The 15,548-nt window shown below is 32.5% G+C and overlaps 1 protein-coding gene across 3 annotated transcripts in view; it reads right to left on the reverse strand.

The window, feature by feature from the left end:
* Vps54 (VPS54 subunit of GARP complex) overlaps positions 1–15,548 on the reverse strand; it is an 88,584-nt gene that overhangs the window by 32,907 nt on the left and 40,129 nt on the right. For all 3 annotated transcript variants that reach the window (XM_077791890.1, XM_077791889.1, XM_077791891.1), the window contains 4 exons: positions 9,625–9,751; positions 8,420–8,527; positions 6,080–6,135; positions 3,821–3,917 (listed from right to left, as the gene is read on the reverse strand). In XM_077791890.1, coding sequence (XP_077648016.1) covers positions 3,821–3,917; positions 6,080–6,135; positions 8,420–8,527; positions 9,625–9,751 — 388 coding nt within the window. The remainder of the gene's footprint in view (positions 1–3,820; positions 3,918–6,079; positions 6,136–8,419; positions 8,528–9,624; positions 9,752–15,548) is intronic.

Below are 15,548 nucleotides of genomic sequence, written 5' to 3' on the forward strand. Positions count from 1 at the left end.
GAAGGCAATTATAATCATGCTACAATATGAATGACACTTTGAGGACATTAGGCTAAATGAAATAAGCCAGTCACAAAAGGATAAATATTGTATGATTCCACTTAAATCAAACTCAGAGAGACAGAAAGTAGAGTGGTGGTTTCCAGGAGTAAGAAGAAAAATAAGGCATTGTTTAATACTTTTTTTTGCAAGATAAAAGAAGTTCTGTGGGTTGGGGTTGGGGTTCAGAGGCAGAGCACTTGCCTGGCATATGTGGGGCACTGGATTCTATCCTCAGCACCACATAAAATAAACAAAATAAAGAAGTTGTGTCCATGTATATTAAAAAAAAAAGTGAGGCATGATTAAAAAAAAAAAAGTTCTGAGACTGGATGGTGGTTAGGGCTGCACAAGGTGAATAAACACAATGCCTCAGAATTGTACACTTAACAATAAATTCCATGTTATGTTCATCTTACAATAAAAAATTAAAAATAAAAACAATTAACAGCAATATAGATCCTTGAGCCATTAATAATTGGTCAAAGGAAAATTTTCAAACCCCAATCTTTTCATTGTTTATCCATTCAAAAAATTACTAAAATATTCTGTTGCTTTAACACCTTTGAAAAAATATCATTTACTTTAATATTAAAGTAACATAAAAATGTATTTTGTTTTTGAGAAATAAACACAAGAACATAGGATAGCAAATTTCTTATATATATATATATATATATATATATATATATATATATATATATATATATTTTTTTTTTTTTTAGTGTAGATGAACACCAAATCTTTATTTATTTTGATGTGGTGCTAAGGATGGGACCCCCAGTGCCTCACACATGTGAGGCAGGTGTTCTACCACTGAGCTATAGCCCCAGCTTGCAATTATTTACCCTGATAAATTAAACAAGAAAATTAAATACTATGTTATTCCTGTTAACATAATAAACACTATTAAAAAGCAAAACAACTTTTTATGATTGTAAATAATGCTTCTCTTAAAAGAAAATTCATGGAAAACAGAAGAATAAAAGTTTTAAATGACATGTGATCCAACCACCTAATATAACCACCAAAAATATAAGCTCTGTTTTATGAACAGATAAAAAATATTTTTTGACATAGCTGAAATCACACTATATAAGTAGGTCTCATATCTTGCCTTTTCATTTAATATTATAATGTACCCATTTTAGGCCAGACTGGGTAACTTAGTGAGACCCTGTCTCAAAAATAAAATTTAAAAAGGGCTGGAGACAGTGGTAGAGTTGCCCCTGGGTTCAATTCCCAGTGCCACAAAGGAAAAGAAATAAGGAAATAAGAAATAAGAAATAAGGAAAGCTCATAATTATGTAATTAACATTATTTTTTGTGAATAATTCCTTATAATAATAGAATCACAAACTTTTTTCAAGGCAAAAAGTGCCATATTTGAAGGTTACATGTCATATTCAAAGATGTTCTACATAATTACAAATTTAAGTGGCTAAAATGTGAAAACAAGAAATCATATAACTATGATAAATCACAGTTCCTATGCTGTATAGACATCAAATAATAATTCTACTTAATTTTAGCATAGAGTCTAAAAGTGGAATCATTACTTTAAAAATTACAGGAAAAAAAAGTTTGCCAATTCTACACTACGTAATTTAGGAGTTCTCTATATCTGTAATACAGATGTGTGTAACAAGGTCATAGAACCTAAGAAAAAGTAGAAACATGGTCTAGTTCTTAAACAATTAATAGAGTCAGACTTGCTATCTTTCATCATCAATGGGTGGTGAGATCTACAATTCCATCCCACCATTCTCAAGCATTTAAATTAAGCATATTCTATAAAACTTGACTGACCCTGATTGAAAAGCTTCTACATGTAACTCAGCATTGCTCCAATGTCAGTAAAGAAAATCCATGTGGTAGAGAAGTACCAAAGTCCCCAAGATGATTTCATATGGTACTCATGAGAAGCTAGGGGTGTTAACTAGCAATACAACACAACAATGACACTTAATAACTCAATATCAAACTTAACAAATGGCCCCTTTAAAAACTGCATTCAATAATTTTTAATGACTATATTCTTATTAAAACACAGCTAGCATATGTTAGTGATTACTAAAGTCTGGATCTAGAATATCCCAAAAAGGCCCATGTGTTCAAGGCTTGGTCCTTGTTACAACTGCATATAAGGTGTTCCCCCAAAAGCTCCTGTTAATGCCAGAACATTCAGAGACAAAATGATTAGATTATGAGAACTGTAACCTGATCATTCAATCCTAATTTGAATGGACTGATTAGGAGGTGACTGTAATAGGGTGGGGCATAGTTGGAGGAGGTAGGTCTCTTGGGGGTGTGCCCTGGAAGAGTACATCTTTCCTATGGCCCCTTCCCCCTACCTCCCTTTCTGCTTTCCTGCTGCCATGATGGAAGTAGCTTCCCTTTGCCAATGTCTCCTCTTAGGATGTGCTGCTTCACCTTGGGCCCTGGGCAATATAATAGTCTTTACCTCTGAAACTGTGAACCAAAATAAACTTTTACTTCTTTTAAGTTTTTCTTGTCAGGTATTTTGGTCACAATGACAGAAAAGCTAACTAATAAGGTCCCTATTGTAGCAATTTTCAGAGGTGGGGTTTTTGAGAAGTGATCATGAGGGCTCTAATTTTATCAATGGATTAACCCACTGATGAATTCATGACTCAGTGAACTATTGGAAGGTGGTGGAAACTATATGGTGGAAGAGAGTAAGTTCTTGGGGGCATTCCCTTAGAGACTATATCTTGTTCTTACTCTCTTTCTCCACCAGACACTTTCTGCTTTTGGTAGTCATGAGTTAACAGTGAACAGCTATACTCCATCTTATCCTCCCTGCCACAATGTTGTACCTCATTATCAGCCCACAGCAATGGGGCCAAGAAACTAAGGACTGAAACCATGAGCCAAAACATATCTTTACTCTTTTGTTTTTTCCTCAGGTATTTTGTCACAGTGCCAGAATGCTGACTAGCACAGTGATTCTAACCAATATGTATTATAGTCTGTGGCATTTTTTCTTAAAAAAAAAAAAAAGTTTTATGGCATGTGTTCTTGTTCTTATATTAAATGGCTTAAAATTAAATGGTTTAGCTAAAGAGACAAATGTAATATATGATGTTTGATTGAAACTTAGAACAGAAAAATGAAACAAAAACCTATAATAATGGACATTAGTGAGATAATCTGAATATGAACAATGTTAAAAAAACAATATTATATCAACATCAAACTTCTAGGAAAATTAGTGGTTTGGGATGAGTTTTTAGTGTTTCACAATATTGAACCTCTATATAATCTAGAAGGATTTGAGCATCATACGAGTACAAAAGGAGACGGGTGTGGAAGGTCTGTAATCCCAGCTACCTGGGAGGCTGAGGGAGGAGAACTACAAATTCCAGGCCAGCTTGGACAAATTTTGTGAGACTCTGTCTCAACATAAAAAAATAAAAGGAGCTGAGAATGCAGCTCAGTGGGAAAGAACCCTTGGGTTTGATTCCCAGTACCAAAAATTAAAAAAAAAAAAAAAATCACAGGAGGAAAAAATTATTATTTAATATTTAATACCAAGTAAGCACTATAATATTTCTTTTTAACATAGAACAATTCAAAAGTATAAGAATTACCAAAATACTGAGGCACTTCAATTCTTATTTAAAACCAAGCCTCTTTAGAAAAATCACAAAAACTATATTTTATTCTATCTCAATTACATACATACACACATACATACATACACAAAGAACGATAAAAATTGTAGGGATATTCTGGACAAACTAATATGTAAGCTTACCTTAACTCTCTGTAGGAAAATTTTAAACTTAGAAAAAATATCCTTTAACAGGTCAAACCACTGGGGAAAATTCAACATTCTCATCTGATCTGCAAGCCTACAATAAAATAAGAAAAATAATGATTGTCTCTGGACTAACAGGATAACATCTACAAATGGGAAGAATCTATCTAAATACTGTCTAGTAACAAGAACAAAATGCAATTTTATCTAGATCTCTAATGTAGAATTTTGAGTTGAAGGCATCAATTACCAGAACAACTTCTACTTGTTTAAAAATCTTTAAGATTAATGTAAGTAAGTATGCTAATATATAAACTTTATCATATATCAATTCATGTGAACATGTTTTGTGAAGGAATAAACCATACAGAAATAAAGCAATTTTGGCAAAAAGTAAGGATATCTTCTGGAATAAAAATAGAAATGTAATATCTCCCTCAACAAATTTAATGACCTGTTTTTCTAACTACAAAGTACTTTTCTACATCTGAGAAGTAATATAACATGATGGTTAAGAACATGGGCTCTGGAGCCATGCTTCCTTGATTCAAACTTTCAGCAGCTTAATGGAATTAATTATTAACTATGTGAGCCTATCAAGTGATCAGTCCTCATACTCCCATTTTTTCATCTTAACATGGGAAAAGTAATAAAATCTCCCTTATATAGTTTTATAAATAAGTTAAAGCAATGCATGGTACTTTTAAAATATGCTATGTAAGTAGGAGCCTATATTTATTATTTGATAGATGACAACAATCAATAATTTCAAAAATGAAATAGATTAATGCAAAACAGAATTCCACAAAGATATTTTCATAGTACTAAATGATTTATTACTCTAAATTTTTAATAAATGCTGCTGAAGCCAAAAGTTTATTCTCAAAAAAATGCCTATACTAGATACACTAAAGTTCCCTACTTAAAGTTAAAAAAATTCCCTACAGGAGAAGAAAATGAAGTCACCAACTCTCAAGTGTCAATGACTTACATTTTCTAGCTATTATTCGTTTATTATATTTGCTTCAGCTAATTCTGAAATTGATTTCACAATCTTCATTCTGTGGGTTTGAGCCAGAAAAACTTCACAGTTGTCTTTACATTATCATTCATGTTTTAGGCAAGAATGAATAAAGTTTAGATATGCAGATGTATGAGCAGTTCAGTCATAAAATACTTATCACTAGTTTCAAAATAAAAGAACAGGAACTTCCAAGGGTAAAAACCAAAAATTACAGACAGGCAATTCAAAATCAAATTCTCAAACTCTTCCAAGCCAATGATTAGTTTGGTTTCAATTACACAGCTGAATAACTTAAACTTAATACTTGCTATCTAGCTGAAATGATTATCTTCAATTTCCCAACTTTGTATCTACCTTCTATCCATCTCCCACTCTCCTCTCTGCCCCATGAGGCCAACCTGTTGGGCTTGGCCAATGAGGAGCCCTTAGAAAGGCTAGAAGAAGAAAGACACAGTCGTCCTTATTTGCAGTTATATGTTCTGCAGTTTTGGTTACCTGAAGTCCAAAAATAGTAAATGGAAATTTTCAGAAGTAAACAAATTATAAGTTTTAAACTGTGTGCCATCCCAAGTAATATAATACCTTGCACAAACCCAATCCTTCCCACCCAGGACATGAATCATCTCTTTGTCCAGTCTATCCATCCTATGTATGATACCTTTCCATTAGTCACTTAGTAGCCTCTCATTTATCAGATCGACTATGTTGGTTCACAGGGTTTATGTTTAAGTAAGTAACCTTTATTTCACTTAGTAATGGCTCCAAAGCACCACAGTAATCACACAAAGGAGGCAGCAGGGTATAAACACGGAAGGACAGATTAAATGGGGCACATGGGAAAAAACAAGAAATACAGAGGCTTCAGTACTATCTGTAGTTTCAGGCATCCACTAGGGATCTTGGAATGCATCTGCCTGCAGATAAGGGAAGACTATACTGTACTTAGTCTCTTCCAGTTTCCTCCATGAAGCATGACCTCAGAATGACTGTTTCCTTTATTCACAACAGAGCTTTTTCTCAACTCTTTTCCTCAACCCTTACTTTCTCCTGAATTCCGGTAAGTGCTCTTTCTTTGTCTTTTAAAAGTACTACACTGTCAACTTGTGATTTTCTTATATCCTGCCCCATACCTTGGTTAATAATTCCTTCACTAAATTCTCTTTAAATTACTCTAATTAGTATGTGTCACCTTTTCCCTGACTGATAACCACCAACCTATATATAATACTTACTTCATAACAACATCTGTGTCTATTTCTTCTATTTGTGAAACCTTATTAATCACACACTGCAAGATTTAAGAAAAAACAAACACAATTTAATTAATTGTCTTTAGAATCCCAAGTACTCCACGTTCCATCTGTACATCAAAAATGACTCGCTGACTACAATAATCATTTCAACAGACATTTCTTGTACCTCTTATACACAACTCAAGGTATTAGAAAAACAGCAGCCATGACCCTTAGCCCATTAAATAATTATTTCAGAGTATGCTTGAACTATAACAATTAAAATGCCCTACTATTTAAAACTGTTCCAAATCATACACCAGCAAAACAGAACTGTAAAGCTTATAAACAATGTATACGTTTAATATTAAAATCACCAAAGAGGGGCTGGGGTTGTGGCTCAGAGGTTGAGCGTTTGCCTAGCATGCGTGAGGCACTGGGTTCAATCCTCAGCACCACATAAAAATAAAATAGAGATATTGTGTCCACCTATAACTAAAAAATAAATATATTTTTAAAAATCACCAAAAAATGCATATTGGAAGTTTGCATTTTCTTGCAATACATGCAACAACAATAACAAAAAGTTTAAAAAGGGTAACAATAAATGCTTAAGCTGGGGTGGGGATGTTGGCTCAAGCAGTAACGCGCTCGCCTGGCATGCGCGGGGCGCTGGGTTCGATCCTCAGCACCACATACAAATAAAATAAAGATGTTGCGTCCACCGAAAACTGAAAAATAAATATTAAAAAAATTCTTTCTCTCTCTAAAAATAAATAAATAAATAAATAAATAAATGCTTAAGCCTCAGGAGAAATATATGGAATTAAAATAGCAGTTAATTTTTTATAAGTATATGAAAATTCATACAAATTATGCTTCCAGTGCAGTTATGGAGTACATTTGTTCAACTGCCAGTACCCAGAGCTGCCCTGTTCCTGCTCTCTGCCCAGTAACTATTGGTTTTTTGGCTTCGCATTACGTAATATTTATTTACATAATTCTGAGTTATTTATTGTCATTGCTGCATAATATTCCACTGTATAAATATACCATAATTCTATTCATCCCTTTTACTGATGATGGAATTTGGGTTGTTTACAGTTTTTATTACAGATAGCACTGCCATGAATATTCTCCACTGTGTTTTGGTGAACTTAAAATTTAAGTATTTCTTTTGGGTGAAAACCTAGGAATAGAAATATAGGTTGTAATATATGTATACTTAAGTAGCTACTGAACAATTTTCCAAAGTGCTTAAACCAATTTAAAAATTCAGCGTTTGAGTAAAAAAAGAGAGTCACTACATTTTGTTTGTTTATTTTATATACACGTTAAAAACTCTCATATGGCTGGGCATGGTGGTACATGCCTGTAATCCCAGATCCAAAGATCAAGACTAGCCTGGGCAATTTAGCAGAACCCTGTCTCAAAAAATAAAAAGGGTTGGAGATTTAGCTTAGTGGTAGAGCACCCTTGGGTTTAATCCCAAGTACCACACTGGAGGAAAAAAAAAAAGCAAAACCAAAAAAAACCCCAAACCAAAAAATCCTCATATTCATATAAATGCATTCAATCTAATCAATGACAATGACTGATTAAACCTAATAAACACAATTTAAATTATATCATCCTTTATCTGAGTAAAACAAAAAATAAATAAAGATCAGGAAAACTAAAAAATATGTATTTTAGTTTATAATTTCTTAGAGATCAGAGTAAAAAGAAAACAAATATTTGTCTGCTGATGGTATGAATATGAATTTGTAAAATCTTTCTTACTTAGCAATTCAGTTCTATGTATCAAACTACTTAAATATACTTTTCACTGTGACCATTAACTCTACTTTTGAGAATCAGTCCAAGCAAATAGTCTTAAATATGAAAACCAAATTAACTTTATACCAAAGATGTTTTCAGTGCCATTTACAATACCAAACTGAAAGTAACTTAAATATCCCACATGTAAGATAGGCTAAAAAGGATTATTCAACATAAATGTAATGAAATTTTATGTAATTATTAAAACTAATGCTTCTGAATTCTTACATAATAGTACAAGAAAATACTTAAGTTGATTCTAACTGAAATATATATCCAAAATCATGTGCACATTATGACAAACAATTTTAGAAAATCAGTTAACAATCTACACATAGATTCATTCTTAAAATGATAATCTTGGCTGCTAAGCCCGTTTTTTTCTTATATTTTTCCATATTTTCAATTTTTAAATAAAAGAGCAAGTATCACCATTATAATGCATACCGCATATATTACTAGATAACATAAACTTCACAAAAATTCCAGACCACATATCAAAGAAATATATACTATTACCTGTTTAATGATATTCTTTGCTGTAATAATCATTTCTTCACCATAGATTTCTAAAAAATTAAGTTTTCTTTGTTTTAAAAGTCCAAATACAAGAGATACTAGTCTTTCCTATTAAAAGAAAAATATGTAATTTCACATTTTAAATTTGAAATATTTAGACATAGAAATATTCAGCATCAAGAATTTTGTTTATTCTCAGATCTCTATCCTGAAATGTAGTACTTCTTGAAGACTGAAAAATCCCTCCTACAGCAATCTTATAATCAGATTTTTGTAGCCAATGTTATAAAACAGACAAACCCCACTCCACCACATGGGATTAAATGAAGCTGTTTTGGAGCAAAACAATACAAGGGTATTTTTGACCCACTTTCCATAAAGAAAAATATTCTTCTTAAACCTGGATAACCAATAGTACTTTCTGAGGCCTGTGTTGTTGTTGTTGTTTTAAAATATTTTCTTAGTTGTCAATGAACTTTTATTTTATTTATTTATATGTGGTGCTGAGAAGTGAACCCAGTGCCTCACACATGCAAGGGAAGCACTCCACCACTGAGCTACAACCCCACTCAGCCTAAGCCCTGTGTTTTTAAATTCATGTTCTAGAACAGTAGAGTGAAGAGGTGGACTCTTAATTGAAAAGTCAACCTCTAAAACATACACGTCTTTAATTACTTGGGCTGTTATTAGTCAAGACCTTTTGGATATTGTTTTTAACCAGTTACTGGCAACGATTAGCATTGAGAAGGTATCAGATAAGTGAAGCCAGGATATGATACATTTATATATGTATATACAAGAAACATGTTCACAATAGGCATTCAATGAACTTGAGTGACCAATAGAATTACCATATACAATGATTACTTTTTACAAAAGATGAATGTCAGCAAATGAATGCACACATGGACTATAAATTTATTCATTCATCTTATACCTATATTTTAAACTTGATTTATAAGCTACAAAGATTTCATGTTAACTCTTATTTCTGTATAAGCTATAAAATAATTTCATTCTCTAATATCACAAGATACTGAATACTTAACGGTACTAATAATGGACTTCATAGGTCCGATAGTCCCTAATATTCAAGGTAATCTTGTTCATTGAAATCTGAAATAAGAAAGTATTCTAAACTAAGGCTGTTAGTAAATAACACTTAACAATGACAGTGATTTCATTCTATAGTTCAAAACACATACCTCTTCTAAAACTTGACAGTCATCTTCCAGTGGTCTATTTAAATCACTATGAGAGTAAGTAGAAAATTCTGCAATCATCATTTTATCTATCAGTTTTTCTAATTCACAAAGCTGTGATCCCAAATGCCTACAAAGGGAAGAGAAAAATGCAATATAAAAAATATACTTTAAAACTCATAAGTTCACCCTAATTTCAAGAGAACTAGTATGCAAAACTATTTTAACTGATAGTACCTGTGCAATAATACAATGCTTTAATAAAATGGAGACCTTTAATAAGCCAAAATAACTACAATAATTTCACTTATTCTTAGAATTTTATTTTTTTATCTTTAACCTCTGAACAGTTTAATGTGTTCTAGAAAACTTGGTTACTTGGTAAATCTTATGACTGCTTTTCACAGATAAAATGTTCAGATATTCTTACTCCTTTCTTCACTAACCATTTGCTAAACATCAATGGTGGTAGTGCCATAGTCATTTATTTATTCAACAAATTTGAGTGCCTACCATGTGCCAGACCCTGTTTTAGGTGGATAAAAATCATCTGAAGCAAATAGGTAGACTGTTTCAATCTGTCATGATCAGTTTGAGTTATTACACACCAGTCCTCAGATCATTAAACTGAAAGTCATTAAATTAAATGACTGAAAATATAAGAAGTATTTTCACATACCACGGGATTTTTGCCACACAATCTAATAGCTTCATAAAAACAATGAGCTGAAAAAAACCTACACAACTTATTTTGACTTAAAGTATTGAAAAACTTAAGTGAAATAAGCCAGTGGAAAATCTATTTATCCCTCTAGGGGAAAAAAATTTCTTTTAGTGTAATTCTTTGTTTTAATTTATCAGTTAAAAATATTTTGTAATTATTTTTAAAGCTCTATCCTAGGCGGGGGATATAAATATAGTGATAGAGTACCCGCCTAGCATATACAAGGGCCCTGGTTCAATCCTTACCATAATAAATAAATAATGAAATGCTCTTTTGAGGTAATGTGAAAACATTTAAATATTTCATTTAAATACTAAAGTTACTTAATACTTTATAAATTTTTAAAATTGTTTAAAAATATATGTGCAACATTTACTTGAAAAAGAAGTTCTTTATTTTAGCAATGATCTTTACTGAAAAAGACAGGATGTAGTACAATTTTTTAAAAAATTAGTTACAGCCATTTGATTTTTGGGGCAGAGATATTATTCTTTTATAAACAACTTCTGGCAAGTAGGGTGAGTGATAATTTTGAAACAATATAAGTGAAATAATGGGTAAGTTTTCATGCGAAATAGAAAATTATATTTCTTATAGCTATTTAGAAAATTGATAAGCTTCTTATAAATGGCACCAATATCTCACAATAAATCAATTTAGAACGCATGCTCTAGTATAAATTAAAACATTATCTTAAGAAGAATTTGGCAATATCTACCAAATTTAAAAGGCAATTACCATTTGACCTAGGAATTGGACTTTTTGGAATCTTATCTCTAAGATGCACCAGCAAAAATAGAAAAAAAAAACCCACAATTTAGTACCATTGGTAATTGTAAAGAAATGGAAATAACCCAATTATTGACAAATAGGAAACTAGTTATATATTCTTAAGTAAAAAGTACACACTTTTGAAAGAACTGAGAAATGCTATATTGTCTACAGAGCAGTTTCCTAATTTTCATTATACACCCTTATGCAATTTTAATATCCACATATATTGTGTTTCTGTTTGTGTACCGTGGCTCTTCAGAGGAGCACAAACAGTTGAATCAAGTTTTATCCTCATGGCGTGTTATCTCCCATTCAGAACACATGCAATAAAGAATGGTATAATATTCAGGGGATATTGTAAGACAAAAATAACAAGGTGAAGTATATACAACATGCTAATGCTTATCTAAGATGCGAGGAGAGACTGATGAATGGATGGATAAATATAAATTAAAACATTTTTACATAGAGACTTACGAGCCAAGTAATGGCACAAGCCTGTAATCCCAGTGGCATGGGAGGCTGAGGCAGGAGGACTGCAAGTTCAAAGCCACCCTCAGCAACTTAATGAGACCCTAAGCAATTTAGTAAGACCCTGTCTCAAAAAGGGGGGAAAAAAAGGCTCAGATGCCGGTCAGTTGTTAGGACAGTTGTGGGTCAGAATTGTTAGATCTGAGATCATTCTATGTATGCTAGGTGATAAAACAAATGAGGAATTATGTTGGTATCGTTTGGCACTACAATGTTAAGCACCCCTGGGTTCACTCCCTGGTATTAGGGAGTAAACAAATAAATAGATAGACAGACAGAAACTTTTGGAAGAGGATGGGAAGGAGGATACAAGGGACCCTGATAAAAACTAAATTTCTCTCAATATTCTTTGTTTTACAGATTTTACCTTTGAACATGTAACCATCACAGTTATAGAATATCACATTTATAAAAATCTTTAAAAATCAAAGGCAATGAAACACATGAACTGTGTACCAGGCTGCAAACCCATTCAAATGAAGTAGAATTACTTCAAGTGAATTAAAAACAGGAATTTAACTACTCATCCCACATGGGAAATTATCTTAAGGAAAAGGACGAAAAATCCTATACAGCAGTATAGTAGTCTCCTTATCCTCAGGTTTGCTTTCCATAGTTTAAATTAGCTGTGATCCAAAAATATTAAGTGGAAAATTCCAGGTACTTAAAGATATTTAAAATACCTTTTAAACTGTGCACCATTCTGAGTAGCATGATGAAACCGCACACTGTCCTACTCCATCCTGCTTTGGAACATGAATCATCCCTTTGTCTAGCCTATCCATGCTAAGCACTCATTAGTCCCTTAGATGCTGGTCTAGTTATCAACTGACTGTAGTTTCACAGTACTGTGTTCAAGTTAACTCTTATATGGTCTACCCCAAAGACTACATCATTCACCTTATTTCATACTATCACATAACATTATATCATCTCATGTCATCACAAGAAGGGTGAATACAACATTAAGATAATTCTGAGACAAAGAAACCTATATTCACATAGCTTTCATTACAGTATATTGGTAATTGTCCTATTTTATTAAGAATTATTGTTGGTTACTATGCCTAATTTATAAATTATCTTATATACATATATACGATAAAGTTCTCATCACACACTCATGTGGAAAAAACAGTATATATTGGGTTCAGTATTATCTGTGGTTTCAGGCATCCACTGGGGGTATTGGAACATATCCCCCACAGATAAGCAGGGGAGAAGGGACTACTATAATAATTGTTAGTTCTGAGATTATTCTATGTATGCTAGGTGATAAAAAAAAATGAGGAATTATGTTGGTATCATTTGGCACTACAATTTTCAGACTTGTCAAAAGGGATATCTATGTAAGATGGAAGAAGTAAAACCCTACAGACCTCAATGTAAACTGGAAGTATCTGGACTCTTTTTTTTTCCCCTTTAAAAAAGATATATTAGGGGTTGGGAAGGTGTGGCTCAGTTGTCATAGCGTGTTTAGCATTAGGCCCTGGTTTTAATCCCTGCACCAAAATATTAGGTTGATATAAAATAACTCAAAAAATAAGAATGGAAAATTATTTTCTAGGTCTGTCCATCACCAAGGTTTAAAATAAGGACAAATTCAGTAGCAAGAACATTCATTTCTAGTACTCAGATGGATTTCTAAATACTACTTCCCTCTAAAAGAAACTAAGGATTCTTAAGAGAAGCTAGAGAAAGTTTGTGACAGAAAATGTGTAATATGAATATGCTGTCACAGCACAAAGTAAAAATACTACCAAAAGGCTTCTCACAGAATCATGTCAAAAGGACTCAAGAATAATGTGTAGAATTTAGGACAATATAAGATGGACTCCACAAAAATAAAAACAGAAAATTTAAATGCTTCAATGCATATAAATCCCATATATTTATCATAATTTTTAAAGATTCATCAGTCACCTTTGGATAATGCTAGATTTCCAATTCATTATTTCACCAACTGCAAATAGATAAATCAGGATAACCAAATATAGTGAACAGTTGAACAACTTAGGGGTTTGGATGTCATCCCCAACCACAAGCAGCTCAGTGCTACAGCGCTGACCTAGAATGTGTGAGGCACTGGGTTTGATTCTCAGCACCACACAAAAATAAATAAATAAATAAAATTAAAAGCTGAGGGACCAATCTTCCTGAGCAGATGGCCAGCTCCTCCCAATGCAACAAATACAGGGGGAAGGGGGTGGCTTGCTTAAAAACACACCCCCCACACACACACACCAAAAAAAAAAAAAATTAAAAACCGCTAACTTTTTGGGGGGCAGTGGGGAGTATACTGGGGATGACACTCGGGAGCTTTCTACCACTGTACCACATTCTCAGCCCTTTTTATTTTCCATTTTAAGAAAGGGTCTCATTAAGTTGCTTAGGATCCTGCAAAGTTGCTGAAGCTGGCCTGAAAACTTATGATCCTCCTGCTTCAACCTTGTGAGCTACTTAGATTATGGCATGTACCACCCACGACATCTGGCCAAAAATCTGTAACTTTTGACTCCTAAAAATTAACTACTGATAGCCAGAAGTCTTACCAATAACATAAACTGTCTATTAACATGTATTTTCTACGTTGTAATATATTACATACAGTGAAAAATACATAAGAACCACACTGAGAGATTACTTGATAAGCAATTTACTAGAGACAAGACTGGAGACATGGCAATGATTATAGTTACAGTGTTTTAAATGGATAATGGCAATACTTGAGCTCACCACAATAGCAATAGGAGTTGGCTACAAAGTTATTACAGTAGAGAATCACTACAATTAATTTTATACACTTAGAATTAAATTCTGCATCTTTACATTGGTTTATATTTCTCTCAACTGTTCATGATGCCATATAGTATGTTCATGTCCATAAATTTTGATATTTTAAGTTCTTATGATAGAATTGTATATACTTATGGTAGTAAATGATAAAAGACTGTTTTCTCATATATTTAATACATTCACCACACACTTAGCATTTCTTAAGTTTCTTTTCTTTCTTTTTTTTTTTTTTTTTGGTACTTCTAGGCTAACACAGTCCATTAAGTTTTCTCCAATTGTCATAAATCTAAAAAACAAAACAAAAACAAAAAACCTACATGATAGTAGCCCCATACAATTTATAAACACACATTGTTCAAGGGTCAACTGTAATTGTTGTGGGGGAAAATCACTTTCAAGGAATATTTCAGTTAATAATGAAGAACATAGTACAGAATTTAGAGTAACACAATGAATGATAAATCTAGGCAATATTCATCACATGGTTTGTAATTATAAAATGAAATAAAACCAGATATATGCTTTTTGATTTTAATACCTACCACTCCATATTAGGTATTCCTGCCAGAAAATAAAACTGAAATCTAATCAAGCCCTTAAATATAACTTCTGAATATAGAAAACAAGTGGAAGAACACATGCAATATAGGGACATAGTTGGCAAAATCCAGACTGTGTGTAAGACAAATAACCCAATTTCTTCAATATTTTTAAGGGGAGAAAATAAGAATGGAGAACTATACATCAAAAAACACTTGAGACATCTCAGTCACGCTATATAGATATTATTTGGATCCTTGATTCCAACAAACTGTTCACAAGAATTTTGAGACAAACAGGGAAATGTGAACATTGACCAGCTATCTGAAAATGTAAATGATTTGTTTCTTAAAACTCCTTTTTTCAAAAATATATATATTGAAGCCAGGCACAGTGGTGGATACCTCAGGAGACTGAGGCAGGAGGATCACAAATTTAAACATGTATGTTTGTGTGTGTGTGTGTATAATGTATGTATATATAGATATATATGTGTATACACATGTGTACATATTATGTGTATAGACATTTATTATCTGTACATATACATACATTATATACA

Source organism: Urocitellus parryii, chromosome 12 (assembly GCF_045843805.1).
Source record: "Urocitellus parryii isolate mUroPar1 chromosome 12, mUroPar1.hap1, whole genome shotgun sequence".
In the NCBI taxonomy this organism is placed as follows: Eukaryota; Metazoa; Chordata; class Mammalia; order Rodentia; family Sciuridae; genus Urocitellus; species Urocitellus parryii.